We start from the raw sequence: 27,732 nt of genomic DNA on the forward strand, positions 1-27,732 counted from the left end.
TTGAGTATCCAAAGATTATTCTACCACTTTTAGCAGAGAATCAATTCACAGATATTATTTATATTTTTCAGTCACTGGATACTATTTTAAATTAGCAATTGACAAGAGAGATGAAATAAATGTGAGCGATTAATAAATACAGTTGCGGCCTAATTAATCCAGCTCATCTTTCTTCCCATGTGGCTGGGACAAGCAATATTTGCATGTGCTATATTGCAGCTAATGCTATGTAATAAGACTGATCTTATAACAAACTGAATGATATCCTATGTGATGCAATGTAACATACAGGAAAAGAGTGACTCTCAATTCAACCTTTTCTCAAACCAGAGAAAATGTTTGCTCAGAAATGATTGATTGATAAACATGAGTTCTGCAGGATAACTCAGTGATATGGGTCTGATCATATTTTTTTTATTCTTATTGTTTCCTTTATATAAGGGAAGTAGGTCTGTGATTCTACTTCTACAGTAGACACTGTAGAGAATTCTTCTTACAGTAGTAATAAATAGATTATTGACTGATTAGCTGGGAAGTTTGGTCCAATGGTTAGCATGGGACTCAAGAGACCTTGATTTAATTCCCTGCTCTGCCACAGACTTCCTGTGTGACCTTTGGCAAGTCACTTAGGCTCTGTTTGCACTAGAGAGCTTACAACAGCACAGCTGTGCTGCTGTAAGATCTCTGGTGTAGCTGCTCTATGCTGATGGGAGAGAGCTCTCCCCTCGACATAATTAAACTACCCCCAAGGAGCGGTGGTAGCTTCTCCCGCTAACATAGTGCTGCACACACTACCACTTATGCCAGCATAATTTATGTCGATCAGGGGTGTGTTTTTTTCACACCCTTGAGCAACATAAGTTTTGCTAACATAAATGATAGTGTCGACATGGCCTTAGCCTATCTGTGCCCCTGTTCCCCATCTGTACAATGGGGATAATAGCACTGCCCCGTCTCACATGTGTGAGAGAAGATAAATACATTAAAACCTGTGAAGCGCTCAGAGACGTCAGAAATGGGAGCCATATAAGTACCTAAGATAGTATGTGAAACAGTTACATTTAAATAAAAGTAACAAATCTGAGATAATGGGGCATAGCACATCCTACAATATTTTTATGTGCAGCAAGAGTAACAGTTGGAATTTTTGCATTCATTTTGCAATCTTGATTACACGTTAATTACCTACAACCTACATGTTCTTTCGGATTTACTGAGACCTTGGTACAGGATGATCAGTGGGAACTGCAGGAGCTCAGTGCCCTTTGGGAGTTGTCCCATTAAGAATGGGCCAGATTCTTATTAAATATTTGTAATCAGAGATTTCACTCAATGTAGTAAAAAATCACTATTAACCACATGTTGTGTCCTGTAAAGATGCTCATTCAGTAATATGGTAACAGACTGCTAAATAGAGAGATCCAATGATTATATTACCGTATAAATGTTTCTCTAAACAAAAGCTCACTGTTGTAATTATTATTGTTTTGTCTCTAGATCAACCTGTTAAAACTCCCTAAATAAATAAATAGTTTAAAAAATGGGCCAGATTTTGGGATGGTGTAAACTGGTGTAACTTGATTAGAGTCAATGAAGCTATGCCAATTTCCACCAGTGGACAATCTGGCTCAGTATGTGCTTCTAAGTATTTTATATCTAGTTTTAATTCTCACCCATCATACAGATGAGCTGAGGAAGTGCAGCTCTCCACCATCCAAAGATAAACGTGCCTGAGAAAGTTCTGCAATTTTTTCTTTCTTATAGCTGTTAATGAAAAAATTGGGAATGTTCTAGGAAAGATTAAAGTCTCGCAAGTTTATTAGAATATGCATCTGTAGCGGCTGATCTTCTGTCACAGCAGAGAAACCAAATAAATTCTTTGCTTCAGTCTTCATGGCTGAGGATGTTAGGGAGATTCCCAAACCTGAGCCATCCTTTGTAGGTGACAAATCTGAGGAATTGTCACAGACTGAAGTGTCACTAGAGGAGATTTTGGAATTAATTGATAAATTTAACAGTAACAAGTCACCAGGACCAGATGGCATTCACCCAAGAGTTCTGAAAGAACTCAAATGTGAAATTGTGGAACTACTAACTATGGTTTGTAACCTGTCCTTGAAATCAGCTTCTGTGCCAATGACTGGAAGATAGTTAATGTAATGCCAATATTTAAAAAGGGCTCTAGAGGCAACCCTGGCAATTACAGACCAGTAAGTCTAATGTCAGTACCGGGCAAATTAGTTGAAACAACAGTAAAGAATAAAATTGTCAGACACATAGAAGAACATAACTTGTTGGGCAAAAGTCAACATGGTTTCTGTAAAGGGAAATCATGTCTTACTAATCTATTAGAGTTCTTTGAAGGGGTCAACAAACATGTGGACAAGGAGGATCCAGTGGACATAGTTTGACAAGGTCCTTCACCAAAGGCTCTTATGTAAATTAAGTTGTCATGGGATAAAAGGAAAGGTCCTTTCATGGATTGAGAACTGGTTAAAGGACAGGGAACAAAGGGTAGGAATTAATGGTAAATTCTCAGAATGGAGAGGGGTAACTAGTGGTGTTCCCCAAGGGTCAGTCCTAGGACCAATTCTATTCAACTTATTCATAAATGATCTGGAGAAAGGGGTAAATGGTGAGGTGACAAAATTTGCAGATGATACTAAACTGCTCAAGGTAGTTAAGACCAAAGCAGACTGTGAAGAACTTCAAAAAGATCTCACAGAACTAAGTGATTGGACAACAAAAATGGCAAATGAAATTTAATGTGGATAAATGTAAAGTAATGCACATTGGAAAAAATATCCCCAATTATACATACAATGTGATGGGGGCTAATTTAGCTACCACTAATCAGGAAAGAGATCTTGGAATCATCATGGATAGTTCTCTGAAGACATCCATACAGTGTGCAGTGGCAGTTAAAAAAGCAAACAGAAAGTTAGGAATCATTAAAAAAGGGATAGAGAATAAGATGAAGAACATATTATTGCCCTTATATAAATCCATGGTACGCCCACATCTTGAATACTGCATACAGATGTGGTCTCCTCATCTCAAAAAAGATATACTGGCATTAGAAAAAGTTCAGAAAAGGGCAACTAAAATGATTAGGGGTTTGGAACAGGTCCCATATGAGGAGAGATTCAAGAGGCTAGGACTTTTCAGCTTGGAAAAAGAGGAGACTAAGGGGGGATATGATAGAGGTATATAAAATCATGAATGGTGTGGGGAAAGTGAATAATGAAAAGTTATTTACTTGTTCCCATAATATAAGAACTGGGGGCCACCAAATGAAATTAATGGGCAGCAGGTTTAAAACAAATAAAAGGAAATTCTTCTTCACACAGAGCACAGTCAACCTGTGGAACTCCTTGCCTGAGGAGGTTGTGAAGGCTAGGACTATAACAGAGTTTAAAAGAGAACTAGATAAATTGATGGAGGTTAAGTCCATTAATAGCTATTAGCCAGGATGGATAAGGAATGATGTCCCTAGCTTCTGTTTGTCAGAGGGTGGAGATGGATGGCAGGAGAAAGATCACTTGATCATTACCTGTTAGGTTCACTCTCTCTGGGGCACCTGGCACTGGCCACTGTTGGTAGACAGGATACTGGGCTGAATAGACCTTTGGTCTGACCCAATATGGCTGCTCTTATGATGTTATGTGCACTGAACACATTGAAATTCCACCAGGGATGAATGTGTCCATCTCTGTGCTGCCTCTTGTACCTCTAAGGAAGTTTTCAAAGCATGAAAGTAAACCAGATGTTCTATCTACATTTGAGAGGGAAAGGACCCCTTTTATGCACAGGCTGAGTCAGGTTACAGAATTTGATTCCCTCTATCTTACCCACTAGAGACTGAACTTTCTCCTAAAGAAGGTTTGTTTTAAGAACAGAGCTTTCACAAAGGCATTCTTTAATTATGAGTTAACTGAGATGTGTTAACTGATTTTTAGAAAATGTTTTTGCAACTTGGTTTCTGAGAATATCTAGCTGGGTCCACTGACGAGTTTTCTGCCTTTATCTGTACTTTAGAGCCCTCCCCTCAGAGAGTATAGGAGGCAGAGTCAGAGGAGACAAATCTAATTTATTTATAATACCAGTGAATTACAGCACCAGCTGAGAACATAGGGTTTAGGGGTAACAAGACCAAGGATAAGGGCATTTGAATCCCAGAAACAAATCACTCCTAGACAGGGACAGAGCAGAAATCTGTACTAGACTTTAGGATCATGAGGAATGTTGAAAGAGGAGTCACTAATTTACATGGATGGTAAGTAGAAAGGAAATGGATTGTTCCTGCTATACTGGAGACCTAGAAATAAAACCTTAGGTAGATTGTGACGGTGAGGACAAATGGCTCTCACATAAACTATTTGAATACCAAGCACTGATGCAATCTTTTAAAGCTACTTCTACTGCTCTGCTCCCATGTCCTGGCTCCTGGGGCTTCGCTCCTGGCCATGTGGTAAAAAGTGTGGGGACCACTGCTTTACAGTTTCCTTGGCTGGCTTTCAGCACCCCCTCTATGAAAAGTGTTCCAGTGCCACTGGCTATGCATGCCACATGTGTTGGGCTCTTACAGGGGGAATAATGTAAGGCTAGAGGGGTAAACTCAAGGAACATATGGAGGCTTCAGGAAATGGTGCTGGTGATTCAGTAAAGTGTCTCACTTCCTCCAAAGGTACATTTACGCTGCTGCTGGGGGGAGGATGATTCCATGCTCAGGTAGATGTACATGCGCTAACTCTGTTGGAGATAATCTGCAGCGGCATAAAAGGCAGTTCAGGCTAGCTACCTGAGTACAGCCCTACGGTCTTGGATGGGGTTGCATTTGTGTGGCTACCACAATCCACTGCCTGTGTCACTGCGGCCACACTGTGTCTGTCTACTGGAGCTGGGAATTACGGGCAGAGGTACTCCAAGTCAGTAGCAAACTAATGCATCTCACCATGCTAAACGGTAATGTATTAGGCACAAGACACTGACTGTTGGAGGTGGCATATTTTGAATAAGGTCTTGATGTCTTGTGATCAGTTAAAGATACTGTGTATTTTTCACAAGATTTAGGAGAGCCTTTGTAAACTCCAACTTGGATAATAGTTATCTTCCTGCATTCCCCCTGTAGTTTCAGTCAGATAAGATATTTTTCATTTTTTGTCCTAATCTGCTGGTTAGTTTTTCTGTGAGCTGTTAAACAATTGCCACATTTTACCTCAGAGGTGACTGCATTTCCATGGCAGAGAAAACAATCTCTGTATGTAGTTTTTACATCAATGTAAGTTGAAAACATTTATATGGTCTCATTGCAAAGTGTAAGATAGTACAGTATTCAAAGAGTCCTGACTAGGAAACAAACCTCTTAAACTCTGCACATGCTGCCTACTTAGCTAGCAATTACATAGTTACTCTGCATTTCATTGAATGCAATGGACTATAGAGATGAACAACCATGAAGACTGTCAGTAGAATGTGCAAAGATAAATGTGATAAAAAAGTATCTTTATCCAAAGCTGTGACAAATGAGGGAGATGGAATTCACTTTCAGAAACAGAAATCTTTCTATTTTTTCCACTGAAAGCCATTTACAGCTTGTCTCTAGCACAAGTACAAAGAACCACCAGTAGTTCAATCACATCAGCCAATGCTGGTGGAACACACCAATGCGTTTAGGTTAGAGCACTGGTGCCTTATCCAACATTGTAGTATAATGGGACCCTCTCAGCAAGTTAGAACGTAGGCTACCAGTCTGTGCTGAAATTATTTCAGCCACTTAATTCCCCATAAAACAAACAAGTGTGGCATCCGTTGCCTGAACATTATGAATGGCTCAACTACCACCATAGGTTATCAGTGAAAGAGAAGCACTGAGGCCTTTAACATTAAGAATTAACAAGAAAAAAAATTACTTTTGGATTTCTACTAGCCTAATGAACCTTCAGCACTGGAAGGACAGGGAAGTTCCATTTCTAAAAGAATGATAGATCTCTTATCAATAGCCTTATATGAAAAGATCATATGGAGAAGAAGTGAAGTATAGGGGATAGGACACAGGACAGGGACTAAGGATACCTGGGTTCTATCACTGACCTGCTGAGTGATCCTGGGACAGTCTTTTCACTTTGCTGTTTCCCCTCTCATCCTTTGTCTATTTACATTGTAAACTCTTTGGGACTGTCTCTTACCACATATTAGAGCAGCACCTAACACACTAGGGCCCCCACCTCACTTGGCTACTGAAATACTCGCAATAATTTGGGGGAAAATACTAACTGGGATGATTTTAATACAGTACCGAATCCATTTATAAATCTCATAATTGGTAGGCAAAACTAATAGATCTGCTGAGTGCACACTTCAAAAATCAGGGCCCTGTTCCAACTCACCATGAAGTCAATGGAAAAACTGACGCTGACTTCAGTGGGACCAAGTTAGGTCGAAAAAGAAAATACAAATATATTGATAAATACATTGGTCTGTGTGCTGGGGGGTTAACAGGCATTTTTAACTCCTAAAATTTGCATCATTGCAGGAACATACATGCCCTAGTGAATAGAGCACTGGACTGGTATATGTGGGAGCTTAGTTTCTATTCCTGGCTCTGACACTGGCCAGTTGGATGATCTGGGGAAAGTCACTTCTCGCTGCTCCTCAGTTTCCTCTTTAGTAAAATGGAGATAACAAGGTTGAGATCCTTGGTAAAGCGCCTTGAGATCTACAGGTGAACAGCACTTTATAAGAGCTAGGTATTAATTATAATCAAAAATTCAATATGGGTTTGCCTTTCATGAATTTTTGGGGTTCTGAGATTCATTTTCATGTTAAATGTAAATTCAATTAAAGCAAAACACCAATTAAAGAGACATTCTGTATTAAAACAAACAGTGGATTTGTGTCAAGGCAGTTTAATAAGGCCCTTTAAAAAAACCCAACCCCATAAATATACTAGAAAAACATTAACTTTCCTCCCCATGGTTAATGTTGCAGAGTTTTTGAGAACACTGAATACTAAACTTTGCTGGTTTACATTTAGCTTTCAGCCAGCAGCAAGAGCTGAACTTTAAAAGAGATCTAACAAATCACTCAAGAGGCCTGCTGGCTGCAGTTGCTGTTTCCATGGAAACAGAGATTGGCTTGTCACAGAGGATAAGGTGGTGTAAAATAATTGTAAATCGACAGAATTGAGGATAGTTTCAAAGCACTTCATTGAAAAATCTGATGTCGGTTTCCATGGAAACAGAAATGGCAGCTTCCAGATAACCAGTTAGAACTCTTGGAAGTTTTAGCTGTGATTTCCCACTGGGAGATGAAAATTGTGCTGTTTCGCTGTTATCAGTGTCTATAGACTTTAAGACCCAATAGGCTCTGTCTTGTTGTATAGAGTCTGTATTGTTTTATTTTTTAACATTAATATAAGCCTGTTAAAGATGGGTTCCTTATGTTATTGTGACAGGTGCTTTAGATCTGACAGAGATAGTTTCCTACTATTTTCCATTTCACAAGCACAGTGATTTATCCAAGGAGACTTGACATGTGCATTAACTAGATACCCACATAGTCTGAAGTATTACCATCTAATTATATGCCTCTTTTTATAATTTCCATCTATAGAACCCCCCACCCAACCTCTATCTAGAAGAGAAAGTATATTGTCTGTATTATCAGAGAACTATAAATCATTAACATAACACTGAAAAATGTCATGTTTGCAGCACTGGATGTGTACAATCCCCACCCCCTGCGCTGATATTTTAAGGATGAGACCAAATAAAAAACTCTCAACTTCATATCATTATAGTGGGCAGAATCAAAACACCAAAACTCTGGTCTGAACCATCCAAACTCAAGGGTTTAAAGTCTGAACCTTCCCAGTGTTTACAGTTGGAATCTGTACTCAACCCAGCATGATCATAAAACTGCAGTATACAGTAATAACTCTCTGTTACTACAAATGGCCACAATTGCACCTTTCAGCAACAAGCACTTCATAATGGTCTTGAAACTAATGTATGGAACTGCTTTCCCCATCCACATTCTAATGAGAATTATGGCCGAAGCCCAAAATCTCATGACCGGAGCCTGCCGCCTGCCGCCCCAGGGCTGAAGCCCAAGACTTGGAAAGTGAGGAACTCACTGGCTGCCTGCTCCTCCAGCATTTGTGGCTCCAGAGGCGAGGAGGGCCCAACCCCTTCTGGTGGCCCTGCGGGAGAGGTACTGCTTTGCGTTCTCCCCCAGTCACTGCCCAGGAGAGGCTGCAAGAAAAGCCCCTGGTTGCCGCATGTGGCCACGGTGCCCACATTTGAGAAACACTCGCTTAGATGTACTGCAAAGTTATTTGTTGTATACCTGAGACCAGAAAAAAGTTTATTTTCTGTATGATGGGCTTTTCTGAGTACAGGGGATCCCTGGTATATGTCAGGGTTGCGACGGATACCAAAATGACAGATACTGGGGAATTTTTCCCCATAAGAAATAATGGCCCACCCTGCCTTTTCCCACCCCCTCTCCACCTCACCTCTTCCCGTCCAGTTCTGCCCCCTCTTCTGAGTGCACCCTGTCCCCACTCCTCCCCCTCCATCCCAGCGCCTCCTGCATGCCCCTGAACAGTTGTTTTGCAGCATGCAGGAGACGCTGGGAGGGAGAGGGAAGAGTTGATCAGTGGCCTTGTGGGGTGCTGACGGACAGCAGGCACAGGGCGGGGAAGAGGGGTGGTGGGTGCTAAGCACTCACAGAAAAGTGATGCTAAAGGTGAAGCGAGTAAGTTGCAAATGACAGATATGTGGATCGGGACCAACATGAATCGGAACACATTCCTCTATCGATGAGTGATGGATACGTGAAACGACAGATAAGGGGAGATATATACTGGGGACCCCCCGTAGCTGTGGATTTTGCAAACTACACAATACAAAGCAGATGACTATGATGGACTTCAGTGGAATTGTAAGGCAAAGTACTTAGGTCAAGTGGTAGCCATAAACTCATAGATTCCAAGGCCAGAAGGGACCATTGCGATCATCTAATCTGACCTGTATACACAAGCCAGTCACAATGGGATCCACTGATATTCCACTGAATTTTAGGCTCTATATAGCCAGAAATTAGAGAACCTTATCCAGAAGGAGTACTGTCAATTTTAGGCTTTGGTGGTTATAGTTCAGAAGGCCAGCTGGAGTAATAATGCCTAGAAAATAGTAGACAGTTGTGGACATGTGACAAAGAGAGACTACTAGAAATCTGTGGTGTCAGGAACAGTGAATATTTGAATTGTGAGTGGATTAGCCAGGTTTATAGCTTGATAAGAACATATTCTATTACACATTGTATCTAACCTGCTAGGCTGGTATTTGACTCTTTCCTTGATGCTGTCTAGGTGGCCAGTGTACAGCTTCATGAGCCCAGGGAGCATGAGGGTGGGCTGCGTCCCCCAAGATCACTACTGGCATTTCAACATTGCCAGCGGTAATCCTCTGATTAGGAACGAATGTCCTTGCTTGCCTTTTTTTGAAAAATCCTGTGTTATTAAAGATGTGAGCATCATTGCTGACAGTCACAGTCCTGCATACTGAGAGACAATTAATAGCCCTACACACTCACATGACAATGGCCTGTTGGTTTTCCAACTCCAAAATGATTTCCCACTGATCAGTTGCATGCTTCCAGAGTGCGATTGCCACTTGCTTCTCCACAGTCAATGCAGCTCTCATTCTGGTGTCCCTGTGCTTGAGGGCTGGCATGAACTTGGCACACAGATCCAGGAATGCAGCCTCTTGCATCTGTAAATTCTTCAGCCACCACTCATCGTCCCAACTGCATTATGATGTGATCCACCAGTCAGTGCTTGTTTCTCGGACTCAGATGCAGTGCTCCGTCACCTACAGCTGCTCTGTGAACACCAACCACTGCCTTGAATTGTTTTCCGCTATGTCCATCAGCAAACTGTTGAAGATATCATAGTGCAACAACTAGGGACGTGACTTCTTGAGAGTCTCTGAAGACAGGAGAATCAGGCTTCCTGTATTTGCAAGGTTCAAGAGAATAGCACAGAGCTCTGAGAGCTGACATCTTTGACAGAAGCATGGAGAGACCAAAAAGCACCATGCAGGTTTGTGGGATTTAAAAAAAAATGCTGTGTAAATTATGGGAAAAGGGTGGTATTATGGAATGGAAAAAGTTACATGCTTTGAACTTGATCCCTGCATGTCATTAATATCCCACAAAACATTGCAAAAATGTCCCAAAAGGCATTGAACTGGATGGCGATGCATGGCACAGAGAAATGCCTACTCATGGTACACCGCACTTTACATCAGTGCAAGCACTCGTAGTGAGCACGTGCAGCTGTAATGCAAACGGGCAAGTATACAGGGGCCCGAGCAACATATACATTGTGGTGGCTGTACCCTGACCTAAATTGCATTGACTGTGGCTTGTCGTGTACACATGACCAAACTAATCCCTTAACCTCCCTCCTTGAATCTCATTTTACGCTGTTAACATAATATAATGCTTCTCTCCTGCACAGGGTGTCATGGGCTTTAATTCATTATACGTCTGAAAAGAACATTGAGATCATTAGATGAAAAGCATAAAGTGCAAAGCACTAATCAAATGGAGAGGAATTAGTGATGGCATGACTCAACTGTGTTTCCAAATTCCATTCCCAGGTAAGGCAGCAGAGGTAGTAAGTGGGATTATGGCATAATGTTTTCCACCCACTCCAGTAGGAAGAATTTCCATATGTTCAATTATTTTTTCATAGTGAGAGCATAATATAAGGTAAGAAAACCTAAGGACCACATTCCATAGCCAAATGCCTGCTTTAAGTAGACTTCAGTTAAAAATATCTTCTACTAAGTCACTGACTTTTACTTACAAAAGCTTTTCCTGTACAGTGGTAGCCTCTTAAAATGAAGTCACTTAAAAAACAACTATTCCCAAATACAAAAAACTGCTATTTTCACACCTGCACACACACAGACACGATTTGAGATTTCTATTTTATTCACTAATGGTAGAGTTTCTCTAGAGTTCACTGTAGGTGCGTTTCACAGTACAGCTTTTTAAAAATATAAACACAAATCTTTCTTCCCACTATCTTTTCTGTTCACCTTACCAAAGTTACGAAAATACATTGAAATGCAATTTACATGGTAAATTTACATGGGGGCGAGGGAGAGCCTGAATGAATGATGAAGTCCAATAAATTTAATACACTCTCATCCTCATAATTGACTCAATTCATTTGGAAGGAATTCTATATGTGATTACCCTGGGGTTAATATCAGTGACATTTCTGACTAACTGAAAACGTCTCTTGAATGATTAGTTTTATAGATACTGTTGTCCCTGGTGCTGAGCAGAAACTGGTGAGATGGAGACAGTTATTTTCTTGGTGAAATTTGTTTATTTACAAAATACACCGAAGTCCTGTTTACTTGAAAAGAGATGGTAACAGCTTACAGGCAACTCTCGCAGGGAGCTTGGGTAAGAGATCCCTGCCCCGGTTGCCAGAAGCAGCTGCCTTGGCTTTCTCCAGGCCAGGTCTCATACAGGTCTCTGCTTACAGTAGGGCATTCCAAGTGCTGTCTAGTATAGTCCCTGAGTTTTTCAACTGGGTAAATCCTGCCCAAGGAACCCCATCAGACCGCATGGTCTGGACAGATTGCCTCACCATTTACCATCCTTTTTCAAAGCTGCTTTGCAATACGAAGGAATCTCAGAGCTTTAACTTCCAGACAAAGGAGAGTGGTTAAACCCACACAATACTCTTAATGACTCTCTGCATGCAATTACTGCGTCCTGAGACCTGGTTTACACTAGAAAATCCAGTTGGCATAACTAAATTGCTCAGAGGTTTGAAAATCTACACCTCTGAGCAGCATAGTTAAGCCGACCTAAGTCCCTGTGTAGACAGCACTAGGTTGATGGAAGAATTCTTCCATCAAACTAGCTATCACCTCTCGGAGAGGCGGATTACCTACGCTGAGGAAGAATCCCTCCTGTTGGCACAGGTAGTGTCTGCACTGAAGCGCTACAGTGACGCAGCTGTGCTGCTGTAGCGTCTAAGCATAGACAAGCTCTTATTTTCATTCTGGTTGCTTATAACATTATAGTCAATGCCATTTCTATTTAACATGTGTCTTTTAATGCATTTTCCCTGATTAAGTGCTTCAGGACGAACTTCCTACATAGTGTACACATAAAACAAAAGGACATGAAATACTAGGTTGTGGATCTACACTGTTATACTCCATACGTGGCAAGCTGTTGCTTTGCAAGTGTGTGTGTGTGTGTGTGTGTGTGTGTGTGTGTGTGTGTGTGTGTGTGTGTGTGTGTGTGTGTGTGCATTGCCTTATTCATGATAAGAAATACTAAGTGTTCACACCTATGGGACTTGTTTGTGATGAAATGAAAAACAGTATTTCAGTTTAAAAAAAAAAAGTCTGGGAGAGCAACAAAAATCCATTGAACAAGCTGAAAAAAATAGTGAATTATGCCAAAGTAGAGTATTGACAGGGGTGCCAGGCCCAGCAAAAGGTGAGTTTGGTGGCTTCCACAGCCTGCTCCCCTATCTGAATCACTGAAGGCTATGCTTGTTGCTGCTTTGGGTAGGGGAAGGAATTTTCCCTCATACCACCAGACTGGCTGAGGCTGGGCAAGGTTTTGTCACCTTTCTGACAGCAAAATGCAACCAGAGGGCTGGGATTGTCCCGCTCCCAGAGGCCACAGTTTGACCTATGTGAGAGTTGTTTAGTTGTCACACGTTTTGACAGGCACCTAGTGCAGAAACTCACTGACTTAGGGTACGTCTACACTACGGGACTATTCCGAATTTGCATAAACCGGTTTTGTAAAACAGATTGTATAAAATCGAGTGTGCGCGGCCACACTAAACACATTAAATCGGTGGTGTGCGTCCACGGTCCAAGGCTAGCATCGACTTCTGGAGCGTTGCACTGTGGGTAGCTATTCTGTAGCTATCCCATAGTTCCCGCAGCCTCCCCCGCCCCTTGGAATTTCCGGGTTGAGATCCCAGTGCCTGATGGGGCAAAAATCATTGTCGCGGGTGGTTCTGGGTAAATGTCATCAGTCACTCCTTCCTCTGGGAAAGCAACGGCAGACAAGCATTTCGCGGCTTTTTTCCCTGGATTGCCCTGGCAGATGCCATAGCATGGCAATCATGGAGCCTGTTTTGCCTTTTGTGACTGTCACCGTATGTGTACTAGATGCCGCTGACAGAGGCGATTCAGCAGCGCTACACAGCAGCATGCTTTTGCTTTTGCATGACAGCAGAGATGGTTACCAGCCATACTGCACCATCTACCAATCCATAAATTGGTAAAAAGATGATCATGGCTACCAGTCCTTTTGCACTGCACCATCTGTTGCTGTCATAAGTGCCCCTGGCTGCTCTTAGCCAGGGGCGCAAAAGCCAAAATTGGGAATGACTCCCTGAGTCAATCCCTCCTTTTTGGTATCTAAAAATAGAATCAGTCCTGCCTAGAATATGGGCAAGTGTACTAGAGAACCACTGTATCATAGAACCAGAGAGCACAGCTGCTCTGTGTCAGATCCTGCTGAAATTATGAGCTGTATGCTATTCACAGGGGGTGCTCCTGCAACAACCCCACCTGTTGATTCCATTCTTCCCCCAGCCTTCCTGGGCTACCGTAGCATTGTCCCCCCACTTGTGTGATGAAGTAATAAAGAATGCAGGAATAAGACACACTGACTTGTTAGTGAGAAATGAGTGGAAGGCAGCCTCCAGCTGCTATGATAGTCCAGACAGGACATTAAGAACTGTGGAGGAGAGGAGCCCAGCATCGCGCTGCTAGTCCAGGGGCAACTGAATCTTTTCTTTACACATGAAGGGTGGGGGCTGATGGAGCTCAGCCCCCTGTTGCTATGATGACGATGGTTATCAGCCATACTGCACCATCTGCCAGGAAAAATTAGGGCCAGGCGCCCTTGATTGACCTAACTGATGCTAGTCAGCATGTTTACCAGTCCTTTTGCACTGCCCCATATGCCAATAGGCTGATGATGAAGACGGGTTCCAGTCATATTGCACCATCAGCCACCCATGGCGGGCGGGGGGGGGGGCAAGGATGTTGGTGTTGAGTGCTGCAGCATCGCATCTATCTTCAGCATTCTGTAAAGATAGGGTGACATGTTAAAGAGTCAAGAGAGGATGTTTTTCCCTTTCACTTCTGGGGGTGAGTGGGGGGGTGCGTAAATTGCCGAGCTATGCCCTGACCCACCGCGGACACTGTGTTTGACCCTAGAAGCATTTGGAGCTCAGCCAAGAATGCAAATACTTTTCAGAGACTGCAGGAACTGTGGGATAGCTTGAGTCCTCCAGTCCATGAGCGTCCATTTGATTCTTTGGCTTTCCGTTACGCTTGTCACGCAGCAGTGCGCTGAGCCCCTGCTATGGCGTCTGTCTGGAGATTTTTTAAAAATGATTTTGAATTTCGTCTTCTGTAACGGAGCACTGATAGAACAGATTTGCCTGCCCTTACAGCGATCACATCCGCATGGTCCATGCGGGAGCTCTTTCTTTATTTTGATTTTTAACTGCATCGCCACACGTGCTGATCGGAGCTCCACGCTGGGCAAACAGGAAATATTCAAAAGTTCGCGGGGCTTTTCCTGTCTACCTGGCCACTGCATCCGAGTTCAGATTGCTGTCCAGAGCGGTCAGTGGTGCACTGTGGGATACAGCCCGGAGGCCAATACCGTCGATCTGCGGCCACACTAACCCTAATCCGATATGGTAATTCCGATACTAGCGCTACTCCTCTCGTTAGGGAGGAGTACAGAAACCGGTTTAAAGAGCCCTTTATACCGATATAAAGGGCCTCTCAGTGTGGACGGGTGTGGCGTTAAATCGGTTTTACGCTCCTAAAACCGGTTTAAACGCCTAGTGTAGACCAGGCCTTAGGCTCCAGATCAAAAAAGGTAACATGGTGGCCAGTCTGAGGGCATCTCCTTATGAGATGAGGGTAATATGTCTAGCCTCCTGTGGGCAAATGTGAGGGTCCAGGGTCAGGAATGGGGGGGGGCCTGTGTGTGCGCGCGCTATAGTTATGCAGGTGGGTGTGAGGTGTCCCTCCCTCTCCTCTCAACTCAACCTGATGGGATGGATACTAGGGGGAGGTGGAAGCAAAAACCTGTGTTGTTGTTGGTGTTATGATTGGCTCCCGCTGTGGTGAGATCACACAAGGATTAATTATAAAAAAAAAATAAAATAAAAATAAAGGCTGCCTCTCAACTAACAACTTTTTTGGATGTTTTGACTAAATTTTGAAAAGAACCTAAACCCAACTCTTACCACTTCTTCCTTCTTTTCTCCACACTTCACACAGAGAATCCTGTCAGAGAAAGAGACTTTTTCAGACTATCAGAGAACAATCTTCACTTCAAACAATCTTCAAGTGAAATTCCAGACAGGTGTAATTTCCTTTGATTAACTTCCTCCCCTCACTCCCCTCCCCTCTTCTCTCTAAATCTAAAAAAAAATGACACTGGAACCACTCTTCTCTTCTTTCTAATGTTAATAATGTGAGAAGTCCAACCCTAGCACAGTTGAAGGAAAGTAACATATTATAAACATATTGCTAATGAGCACAGCAAGCATTATTATATTATTATTATTTTTATTCATATTCCCTTTTTTTTTTCCCTCCAGTCCCCATACCCCTGCTACACACACAACACAAGGGAGAGCTGGTGAAGCACGCTTAGTGGGTGTGCAAATAATAAATGTGAAAATGTGTAAAAAAAAATTTGCAGAAATAGAAGCCTTTTAGATCACATATACACACATGCACACATGCTGTACTACTGAGATCTAAAGAGTGGTGATCAAGAGGTTTCAGAGAGGCATATATTCTCATTGTCTTTACTGTTGAAATGCAATTCATATCAATCGGTGGATAGGATTCTGGCTTGTTTTTTTTTTTTTTTTTTTTATTTTTATCCCCAAGTTAGATTATTGTTTTTTCCTCCCCCCACTTCTCTCTCTCCTCTAAAAAATGAAGAAATGCTAAAGTAAAACTTCATGTAGGATGTTAAATGGAAACTTTTGGATGGCCAAATTTTTAAATTTTTACCTTTTTTTTTTTCACCCTCTAAGGAGTTTGAATGAGCTACCTTGCATCTGCTTTGCAGAGCACATTAGACGACAATCACCTTGAGTGTTTTTATTTTTTTTATTTTTTTTTTTTTTTTTTTTTTTTTAAAAACAACAAACAATTATTTAATTAAAGCTTATTGGATAATATGTGAGTTTTAATAAATTTTTTTTTTTTTTTTTTTTTTTACTTTTTTTTTTTTTTTTACTTTTATTTTTCTCAGCCCTCAGACTATATTCATTATATTCTCACATTAAATATTCATCAAATATTCATTATACATAAGTAGCAAGTTTAAATAAGAAAGATGAAGAGTAGTTTAAAATATCTAGCTTAAATATATTGTTAAATTCATCATTGAGAAATGCATAATATTTCCCCTATGTGCATAAATACATCTATATAATCATGTAATTAATATATACAGCTGCCATTATTTCTTACTTTTTCCAGATGTATAGTCCAGTATGTATCTGCTGGATAGAGTTGCTGGGAGTCTGTCTGGATGGAGTATGTCAAATCTGTTCACTTCTCTCCTCTCTCTCTGAGCCTGAGATCCACAGAGGGTTCCCTCCATCCTCCAGGTTCTGAGGCCTCTCTGAGCACTCTCAATCAACAAGTAAAAACATGTCAGCATGTATGTAGAGTAGTGAGTAGTAGTTCTAGTGGCTTAGGCTTATCAGTGTGATACTCAGTCATAGTAAATAGTTAATGAGTAGTAGAGAGAGAGGGTAGTGTTTTTTTAAGATTGATGCTGGATGTAGTTTTTGATGTAGTAGTGTTTTTTTTTTTTTTTTTTTTTTTTTTTTTTTTTTTAAAAAAATGTGAAGAGTGAGTTGAAAACTGTTTGAGTTTTTCATGAAAGGGTTGTGAAAACTGAACTCAACACTCAACACACCACTCAACTGCAAGAAGCCAAACATACAACTCTGTGACAAAAGTGCATGTGAACCGGCCTAGGAGCTTTTGTGACAGAGAGTGTGTGAGATGTTTGAGAGAACCACAAGAGAGCAGAGAGAAGAACAGAAGAAGTGACAGAGTTTTTTTTTTTTTGGGGCTCAAAGAGGTGCGGGGGAGGGAGGAGAGGGAGGGATTGCAAGACTAGGACTTTGTACATTCCTTGATGTAGTTTTGTTTATTTACAAAGAAACCACCTGGCTACCACAAATTTCTACTCCCAACTGGAACACACACCACTAAGCCCTAACTTTAGTTGCTTGCTTGGAGATAATACTTCTCTTTCTCATAGGAGAAGGGAGGCTCAATTTGAGGATAAACTTGTCCTTGTACATCTCTGCTCTCATTTCTACTGCCCTTTTTTACACTATGCTTCTCCCGATGTTCTCTCCTTATTATTCCCTTAGGGCTTGACTGTGCAAGATGGTGTGTATTTATGCTTAAATCCTTTGCTGGATTGGGGCCCGCAAGCAGGACCATTGAAGGCAGTGGGACAACTCTCATGCTTGAAGTGAAGCATTTGCTCAAGGGCTGTGCTTGATCAGGACTAGTGTATTCAGCACCTTGCATGACTGGGCCCTTAGTCTTCTCCTTGCCATTCATGGTTCCGTGCCTCTTTCAGGCTGGTTTGAACAGTCTCATATGCCTAGTCCACCAAGTGCCCTCCCTCTCTGGAAATCCCACTACTTCCACAAACCCTTCCCACCTTGTTCTCCTCATCAATACCCTCTGCTCATCCTTCTTGATCTGAACAGTTGTCCTGTGACTAGTCTCTCGGAATGTAAACTTTGGGGCGAGGAAACATATAAATTTTATGTTACATTTACATCACTACATGCATGTCCAGTAACAATAATTGCAGAACGAATCCTACAATTAGATCACTGTAAGCAGACACTTATGCCCATGGGGCGGCCCAGTGAGGTCAAGAGGGCTCTGTTTGGCCACAAGGTCTACCTGTGTGGAACTGACTGCAGGATCAGGGGAAACTCCTGCAAAATGCTTTGAGATCCTTCAAAGAAAGAGTGCTGTTTCAATAGATCAGATTTTAAAATTAATTGAGTTCACCTCAGGCATTTATAATGAACATATAGTGGGCCAGGTTTGGAAGTGGATAGTATGCTGCGGGGAAACCCAGATTTCCAGAGCTTTGTATGGGCTATTCCCTACCCCACATTCAAAAGGCTCCTTGTTCAAATTCCAGTCCGAATTTTAAAATAAACCCCCCTCAAAAATTTTGAAAGGGACTGACAGACAAATTGCATCGATCGTAGAGTAAAGAGGAAAGCAGAGACAAGTCATAGTTTCAAATAAAGAAAATTACCACATTAGTACCAATTATTTCCAGGCCTATAAAAATATCTGTCATCCGATTTAGCTACTCATTTTAAACACGGCATTTCAGGGCTTCTGTGGGTGAGGTGTTCTGTACACTGTTAGATTAGATGTCTGCTCTTCAAAATGGTTAACAGCTTCAGACCTCTGTGCTGGTTAGCTAACTAACCTCTCACTCACGCCTCACTTTTTAAAGAGTTTGGAGTTTACTTCTAGACTTCACTTATCCAGCTTCTTAGTAAATAAGGCAGTGCCTCCCTTAATATTTTATTTGCTAATGACTTGACAGATCACACAGGGTGCATTCCTAGCACTCATTTTACTGAATCATCACATTTTAAAATTCCTTACACAATGATGTCAGGAGGAAGCTCTGGATTAGCATTCCAATGTCAGTGTGCATGCCTTTTTTTTTTAAATAGTCACAAAGACATTTGTATGAAGGCAGTTTGCAAATCAGAGAAAAATATATATGAAGACATTGTGATTTCCTCAGTCCTGCTAAGGGGCTGCAAAATGTAACTTTGCAGCTACACTTCCTGTGCCTGTGTGTGTGAACTTCTGCCAAAAAGATTATAAAGAAATGCGGTGCATGAGTTTTTCTGCAATGCCTCCTCAGCATGCGACTATTTTAATCTGATTTCCTCCCTGGTTTGTCTCTTTCTATTATGCTGGTTTCCTTATTATTTTTTTTTGCATTCTCTCTTTGTGTAGTTGATCAGATCCTGTGATCACTTTTTTTTCTTTTTTTTTTTTTGCGCCAGTAGCTCACGTGCACACATGGCAAGGAGCAAACTGACATCATTTGACATCCCTCTGCTTCCTCATTTCAATATTAACTGTTTACCAGAAGAGAAACAGGGTTGGGGCTAGGCTGGGTTTTTTTTTTTTTTTTTGGTTAGTTGAGGTTTTTTCTCTTCACAGTAGCAGATGGAGCTTCCTCAAACTGCCCAGTGCTGTTTTTCATTTTAAAAGAGACAGGACTGTGGAAGTGTTTCACTTTCTGCTCTAGCTGGTGTATAGTAACAGCAGCAAAGCTGAGTGCCGCTGCTACTCCGCTCTCAGAGCAAACCTGTTAAAGGATTTTTCCCCCCCTTGATAAATCAATAGGCATGACACAGCTGCAGTTCAAAGATGCATTTTGGGTAAGTGTGCAGTTCCTCTATATTTCCTGTATTATACCTTCATTTATACATCTAAAGGGATTTTCTATTAATTTAATTATGGTTCACTCTTCAAACTGAGTTTAGAAGATTAAGCTCCCCCCACCGCAAAAAATATACTGTTTGCTATGATAACCATTTAACCTTTGAAAGAAAGACACATTGTAAAGAGTTATGGTCGACTTGGACTCAGGTGAGGTTCTGATGCTTTATTTCTAAACTAAGTACTCAAACCCTTTTGAAAGAATCAAGGCTTAGTTTGTCATGCAGCCCCAGGACCACTTGCTTATAGTGAATTGTTGGAGTTAGGGAGTCGCTACTCTGGGCAGGTGAACTGTTGCTAATGATATTATGATTTCTCTAATACTTGCTTTTAGAATTTTTCAAGCCTCAGCCGAACTAACAGCCCCACACCGAACCTTACCATGCACCCACCTGCTGTGTGTATATGTAACTTAAACATGCAGAAGGGCATTCGTGTTGCATTAAGGGCTCACTATCCCAAACCATGAGATTGTGAGTCAAGGTCTTCCCCCCCACACCTTTTTTTTAAATGGAGATGGACTTAAAATCATGAGAATTTCAGTAATAATAATTTTTAGAGCTGGGGGGGTATTAATTTGCCTTTTGGTTTCTGAGCCTTTAGTTGTCTTGTTTTCAATCTCTTCTGTGGAAACACAAGGGTTAGAAACAATTTGTTTTTTTAAATGAAAACTGAGATTTGTAAGTAATCCCGTGACTGCAGGAGCTGGGGCTTTAAGAAAAACAACCAATGCTGTGTTGCTTACAGGCTGAAAATGACACTTCCTCTCCACCCCGCTTTCCCTCCTTGCCTCTCCCCCAGCCCTGGAAAGCACCTGCAAGGAATCGGGAATCTACATGTTGGAAGGGAGTGAAGATGAGTGCACTGCCCCCATCATCCCCTCACCAAGCCTGCGGAGAATCCACTTAAAATTTAATTAAACCCTGATGCTGTGTTAACTTTCATGCCACACCCACAGCACAATGAATGCCCTGTGGGTGAAGTGGAGGGGAAGGACCATGGGTAGAGCGGAGTGGGGAGATAAGGAAAAAAGAGAAGTGGTGCAGAGGTAAAAAAAATAGAAATAGCTAACCTAACCTAAACTCCATATTCCCCAAATGAGAAGTAGGCAAACTCCATTTCCCTGCAATTACACTCGTGAAAGGGAGTCCACCTCCTTAGCAGCTTGTCTCTAGGAGAGTTGCAAAGCCTGGCTACTGGAGAAGAGGCACACAGCAGGCCCTGGCTGGAGCTATTGTTGAAGCACAGGCCTTCTGCACAGATGATCCTGATCTCCAGTGAATATTGGAGAATCCACAGTTCTGCGGGCCAGCCACTGGATTCTTTCCTGGCATGGGTGCCAATGGTTTCCCTTGGTGAGCTTTCCTCCCTTCGATCATCTCTGGAGGTTTTCCCACAGGAGGAGCTTTGAGCAGTTAAAAAAGAACCCGAAAATACAAAAATTAAAGTTCCTATTGTAATGCTAACGCAGTCGTGGGTGCACCTAGAAGAGATTTTCCAGGTCTGTTTTTCCGTTAATGTTGGTAAATGTACAGTGTAATATTCAGAATGGGGAAATGTAGCTAGTCAGCGCTACTGTAGGAACTTCAGCTTCTGCATTTTGAGACTTCTTTTTGAACCATGTAACTTACATTTTGCATAATACTTTTTTTTTGCATGTACTTTCTAGGGGCCGGATCCTCAGTTGGAGTAAATCAGCATAGCTCTGTGGAAGTCCATGGAGCTATGCTAATTTACACCAGTTGATAATCTGTTCCTAGCAAGGTTTTGGTTGTGTTTTTTCCCAGTAAAAACCCATTGCCTGTATTTGGAATGTTAGTATTTGAATAATTCCTACTGGGCTTTGAAGTTTACACCTCCTTAAAGTGAACATACCTTTGTTTTTGCTATTGTTTGGCTACAAAGAGTTTTTTTTGCAGGGCATAGTTAATAAGGTAGAAACACATCCGGTGGCTGTATCTTCACAATGAAAAAAACTAAAATAAAAACTTAGAATGTATAGGATATTGCACAATGTGCAACACCTCACAGTTAGGCACTATACACCACAGGATCAGCAGTTAATTTCCCATCCATGAGTTTCTGCTATGTCCAATAGCAAGACAGGTTTTGGAAGAGATTTGCTGCGTCTCTTTCAATGAGAGATTCATCTCCCACATTCAACTGGCCCCAACATCTGTGACTATGTCTTCATGACAAAACAAGATGGTTTTCACCTCATGGTAGCTATCTTGAGATAGCTCCTTAAAAACCTAGTGGAGACAAGGCAAAGATGGTTCTTATCTCAATGTATCTTGTCAAGGTCAACCCCAGCTGAGGGGTATACTATTCACCTCAGCTAGCAATTATGAGGTAAAAACTACCCGTGCTTCATCTACACTAGGATTTAAGTTGAGGGAGTTGAGGCAAAGATAGCTTTTAGCTTGTCATAGCTAGTTGAAGTCAACACTATAGTCTGTACCCTTCGCTGGGGTTGACTTTGACAGGGAGATAAAAATTAACCGTACCTTGTCTCCACTAGGGTTCTACATGGAGGGAGCTATCTTGTGTTAACAACTGTTATATTACAGGACACCCACTCATACACACTCTTCTGCAGTGAATACATGACCTGAGAGCAGCAGATCTGTGTCTTTAGGGCTGGGTAGAGAAAACATGTAGTTCACCCTGCCTCTTAAGTGTTGCCCATACTTTTAAAGCTGAGCCCTCTTTCCGGAAAATGAATCATTTCAACTGGTTCAATTTTTCATTTCCTCCCCGAGTCAAACATATGGAAAATTTAGCACAGAAATGACTTTGCTAAATGTCACGCTTCAGCCATTTTTGCTGTAAACTGGACTTGGGGAAAACAAAAATCATTAGAATTTTTTTTAAATGTGAAGTATTTTTAAAATTCTCTACAAACTCAACAATTGCTGAAGGGAATTTGATTAAACCCTCCGTAAAATTTGCTTTTTTGGCTAAAGTGTCCCATGCTCCAATCTATAGAGTAACACCATTTGGGATGTTTTGAGGGTGAGAAAATAGGCACTTACCTACAAAACCATTTTGCTAACTCAAGTGGAGCATTTGCTAGCAGGTGAATGCTTTATAATTACTATGTAATACCAAGGTAGCAGTGCCATTCTCTCTCCATCTCACCAGCACATACATAGTAGAAGATAACTTTGTGTTAGCTGTACCAGCTGAGTTTCATTTCTGTAGGGTTACGTTAGTGGGCAGAGATACAAGTAATAAGGGTTTATGGTTACAAATTTGGGATTTCTTTCCATTGTTTTTTCACTGCTAGGAATTCTGAGGGTCACCTTTTCGTCCTCACCCCAGTTTGATGCTGATCCATTAAAATCAATTGGGGCTTTGCCACTGATTGCAATGGAGCAGGAGCAGGCCCTATTTCCTTTTCTTTTGACGTGCTCATCCCCACCATCAAAGCCTTGTAATGCAGTTAACTCTGGCCAGGAACTGGATATGGGTCTCTCTGGCACCTTTCAATACTGTTCCTTAATCATCTTGGAAGACAGAATATAATTTTCAAAAGCACCCAAGTGACTTAGGAGCCTACATCTCATTTTCAAGTGACTTAGGCACCTAGGGCATGATCCCAAGTTCACTGAAGTCAATAGAAAGACTTCGCATTGACTTCAGTGGGGTTTGAATCAGGCCCTGGGGAATCTAAATCTCATTGAAAGTCACTGGGATTGAAGCTCCTAAATGTGGGACCTAGTCATAAATCATTTACCTGCTACTGAAAATTTGACCAGCAACATGAGGTTCTTGCTTCCCAATCCTGGACTGAGCACAGCACTCTCAGTTTCTGGTCGTTCAGAGTGAAAAGTATTAGCAATTTTTACTGGCAAACAAGCTGATTCCGCTTTCTCGTAACTTTAAATACATTCTGTGCAAGATACACTGCAAAATCTACTGCCTAGGTGAACCTCAAACATTACTTTGGCTTTGTGATTGCTCTCAATATTTCTGCACACAGGTATGCTATTTGTACACAGATGGCTAAAGTAAAAGTTTTCATTTCTAATGAGCCTGTGGCCCATGATATGCAGGCACAGAAACAAACCTAAGAGTCCAGCATTTCAGCAGGCATAATAAAAACTGTTTGAGAGACTTAACAGACACAATACTTAGTATACACTATTCTGATTGATATTTTATTTTACAAGGAGGCTCTTTTTACATGGTGAAACCATTAGACACTCAAGATGTTTGCCTACTTTCCTGTAATCATAAGTAATAATAATAATAATAATAAAGAGCTGGAAGATTGTATTTATGTGTAGGAATGATACAAACACCTTGATGTAGCTACATGAAGCTCAACTGCCACCTGGTATTGATCTAGACTCTCTACGCTGAAGTAAAAGCTACCTGTGGCTTAATTCCACTAGGATTTTGCATTGCAGTAGCTATCTCTGTGTAAAAATGCACTTGTCATCCCCCCCACCCCACCCCCAGCAAAGACACAGCCACAGTTTGCAGGGTTTAATTTGTCTCCACAGCAGCAAGGGAGAGGCTAGAAACCCACTGAATAAGATCTGTGACCCTTCCTGTGCAGAAGAACAAAATAAATGGTTGTGCAGATCTCCATCTCAGGATAGTCTAGCTATATTAGCTTTATTTCATCACAACGGACTAGGTTAGTAGTACATTTTCAGTGCATTGGATTTCACATGCAACAGATAGAGTTTGTTGGCTCCTAGAAGCTTATTCCTCCTGCCACTAGAAGAACGGGTTAGTTCAGTCTAATATTGTTTTGATTTCTTTTGGTGAAAATTATTAGAATAAAGCATCTGGAAGTATAGTGCAGGCCAGTGTTTAGAGCAGGCATCTGGAAGGCAGGACTCTTGGGTCTCTTCTCTATTTTTTCTATAGATTCGCTTTGTGATCTTGTAGGCAAGTCACTTAGTCTGTTTACTCATCTGGAAAACAAGCATAGCACTTGTCCATTTCACAGTGGTCTTATGAGCTTTAATATTTGTAGATACAGCATAGTAATTCAATACAGTCAGAGTTTCAGCAGACTCGAGTTGAGTTCAAGGGGAACAGAAACATTTCATTAGCACAGAAATATTATTGCAAACTGGGGAGCCCAGTTTTTGACTGGATAGTGAGTCCCCAAAGCAATTTAAGAGGAGTCTGGGCCTTTCTAAAAGGAGTAAAATAAAAAAAAAATACATAGAGTAATCAACAAATGAAAAGGGCCATCTGCCAATTTTCAGAAACAGCATTATGACAGCTTTGAAAGAGAAACACTGAACTAATGAAGAACACCTTTGCTGTGGGTGTCCAGATGCCATAAAAAGAAAAATATTGAAAGCCAGGAAAATGCTGGGACACATTGTCTATGCCAGGGGTAGGCAACTTATGGCATGGGTGCCGAAGGCGGCACGCAAGCTGATTTTCAGTGGCACTCACACTGCCCGGGTCCTGGCCACCAGTCCGGGATACTCTGCATTTTAATTTAATTTTAAATGAAGCTTCTTAAACATTTTAAAAGCCTTATTTACTTTACATACAACAATAGTTTAGTTATATATTATAGACTTATAGAAAGAGACCTTCTAAAAACTTTAAAATGTATTACTGGCACGCGAAACCTTAAATTAGAGTGAATAAATGAAGACTCGGCACAGCACTTCTGAAAGGTTGCCACCCCTGGTCTATGCTTTTGGAATACAAAAGTGAGCAATTGAACTAGTCTGATGGTATACATCTGGGGTTGTACTGTATGTTGGCCATCAAAAAAGGTGCTAAAATGTAATCTATAGTCTGCAGGATCCCTTTGATAAACAAATAATCTTGTCATATGAGACTAGTGCTCGAGTTATTTTGGGGATAGTTAATTTGAAGAGAAATAATAGACAGTCAACACCAGCTGTTAAACATAGACTGGAGCTAATGGTTCCTTTTCTGACCTACATCTCTACCGCAACAGTGAGTGCATGCGTAAAAAGTGCAGGTACTGAGAATACAGTCTACAATCATACTGCTTCTGCTTCCTGAGCTTAATCTGGAGAACCGCTATCTTGCTCAAAAGTGACTTCAATGATTCAAGAAGAAGAAGAAGAAGAAGAAGAAGAAGGAGGAGGAGGAGGAGAAGCCAGTGGATGAGTCTGTAAACCCAGTTTGGAAGTTTAACATAAGAATTGTTAACATTATTTGACATCTACACAGTAAAGTTTTTCAATCGTTTAAACAAATGTAGCAGGACGGAGGCTGCGACAGTAATAGAAAGAGTTACTTCAAATTAAAACAATATTTTGAGTGTTTTGCAACAAGAATATCTTACCATAAGAATATTCAAGTTCAGAGCAAGAGCCATGGAGCTCTTACTGAATACTGTTGAACCACTACCATTCTGCCACCACCACAACCACTCAGTTGTCACAGCTTGTGCAGTCCATCCCGGGACTCAAAATGACAAACCTGTCCCAATTCTTCACACTCTATTGAACACAAATGGGCAATTTCTTTTCTTTACTCATGTTTCCTACATTCTCTTCACACCCAAATTTCAATTATTATTAGTTTGGCATAACTTTGTACTAATGCCGTTGACCCATGGCTGGGAAACTTGTTCTCCTATATAGTAAAATCAATTAGATTCAAAGATCTAATCTCTTAAGTTTTTCCCCCACTGTGGACTGCATCATTAACCTTCTCCTCCCCACCTCATGTCTCACTTTGCCAGGATTGGATCATAGTAGCACAGCCACATACCTGCTTCATTGAAGTTTGCAATGATTCAAGAGAAGTAGCGAGAAAAATGTCTTACATCACCTAACTTAAGGGGCATGTTCCCTTGTACTGCTTTGAAGATGCTGTGGAATGTTCTTTGACACTCACTGGGCATTTGTATGGTGGCACATCAGGTTGCCTAGGAAACAGCAGATTTTTGGTTCCTTACTCTGTCTTTATCTCACCAATGTCATTTTTTTATTTTACTTTCATGCCATAGTGCAGCAAGGTGGATTCTAACTGTCAGATGGTATGTAATGCACTTCCTTAATCTCAGGCGGCTCATCTGTTTTTTGTTGTAAAACATTTCTCAGCAACTACAGTCAAATAATGTAAAGCTGACAATACTATTCCATAAGGACTTCAGGATTCCATCTGGGCTGAGTCAAACACTGCAGGTACATAACCCAGCACTGTAGTCATTCAGTGTTATTTTGGAGGTCCAGGATAAGAAAAAAAAAGAAAAAGAATGTTGAAAATATGCATCCAAGTGCCAGCAGTTTCTTAGTTCCTTAAAAAGTTACGTCTTTACTAGAAATGGAATTCCGTTCTGCTTCCATGTGTTAAGAAACCTCATTGGACAAATCTCAGAAATTGAAAAGTTCCAAGGCTGCAGCTGAGCAGTCTTAAAGCATCTTTATCTTTGTCTTAAAGGAAAACAGGAGCAAATTGCTATAATGCCTTAGAAAACTCAGTAGCAAAGAGCTATTCAGAGCATGAGTTAAAAAAGGGTTTAGAGACATCAGCTCTTGTTCCTCTATCCAGAGGCAAGAGCAAATAAAAAAAAGCTTTGTAAAGTAACAGCTTTTTCAAACCTTGGGGCAGGTTGGCTGGTGGTGACTGAAAGCACCCCTGAATTCACACCCTATACACCATTGTAATACTCGTTGTACAGAAATGCCTGGTGAGGTATCATATGAAAACTAGTAACTTGCTGGTCAATAATATCATAGTGAAATGTATGTAGCAACATCATATGTACAGTTATGAATTCCCCCTGTATGATGTTATTAGCACATGTTCAAAAGCAGACAGCCCTTTCTAGGCAAAAGTTGTTAAAGTCTATCCTAAACAGAGAAATATGTGTTTCTCTCTATTTACATATAAGTAGTAAACAGAGTCCTCAAGACAGCAGGGGGAGGGGATGGCAGGAAACAGATCAATTTAGATTTCAGCAAAAACACATGGGGAAAGAAAATCATGGAGCCTCCTTCACCATCAGACTCCAGGTTGCCTTATTTACTGCATGAATACATTTTACTTTGAAGGGTAACCCTCAGAATTCACTGTAAAGGTCCACTGGACCATAAAGGAAAGGGGCAGAGAACCTCAAGTTCTCTCT

General features: G+C 41.2%; 1 protein-coding gene across 1 annotated transcript in view; it reads left to right on the forward strand.

Moving 5' to 3' along the window:
- The first annotated feature begins 19,347 nt into the window (after positions 1 to 19,347).
- Positions 19,348 to 27,732, forward strand: part of PSTPIP1 (proline-serine-threonine phosphatase interacting protein 1) — a 91,469-nt gene continuing 83,084 nt past the window's right edge. Inside the window, exon 1 of the mRNA XM_039492850.1 lies at positions 19,348 to 19,579. Within this exon, the coding sequence (XP_039348784.1) occupies positions 19,547 to 19,579 (33 nt within the window). The 5' untranslated portion in view covers positions 19,348 to 19,546. The remainder of the gene's footprint in view (positions 19,580 to 27,732) is intronic.

The sequence above is a fragment of the Mauremys reevesii genome, linkage group 10 (assembly GCF_016161935.1).
Source record: "Mauremys reevesii isolate NIE-2019 linkage group 10, ASM1616193v1, whole genome shotgun sequence".
NCBI classification, from domain to species: domain Eukaryota; kingdom Metazoa; phylum Chordata; order Testudines; family Geoemydidae; genus Mauremys; species Mauremys reevesii.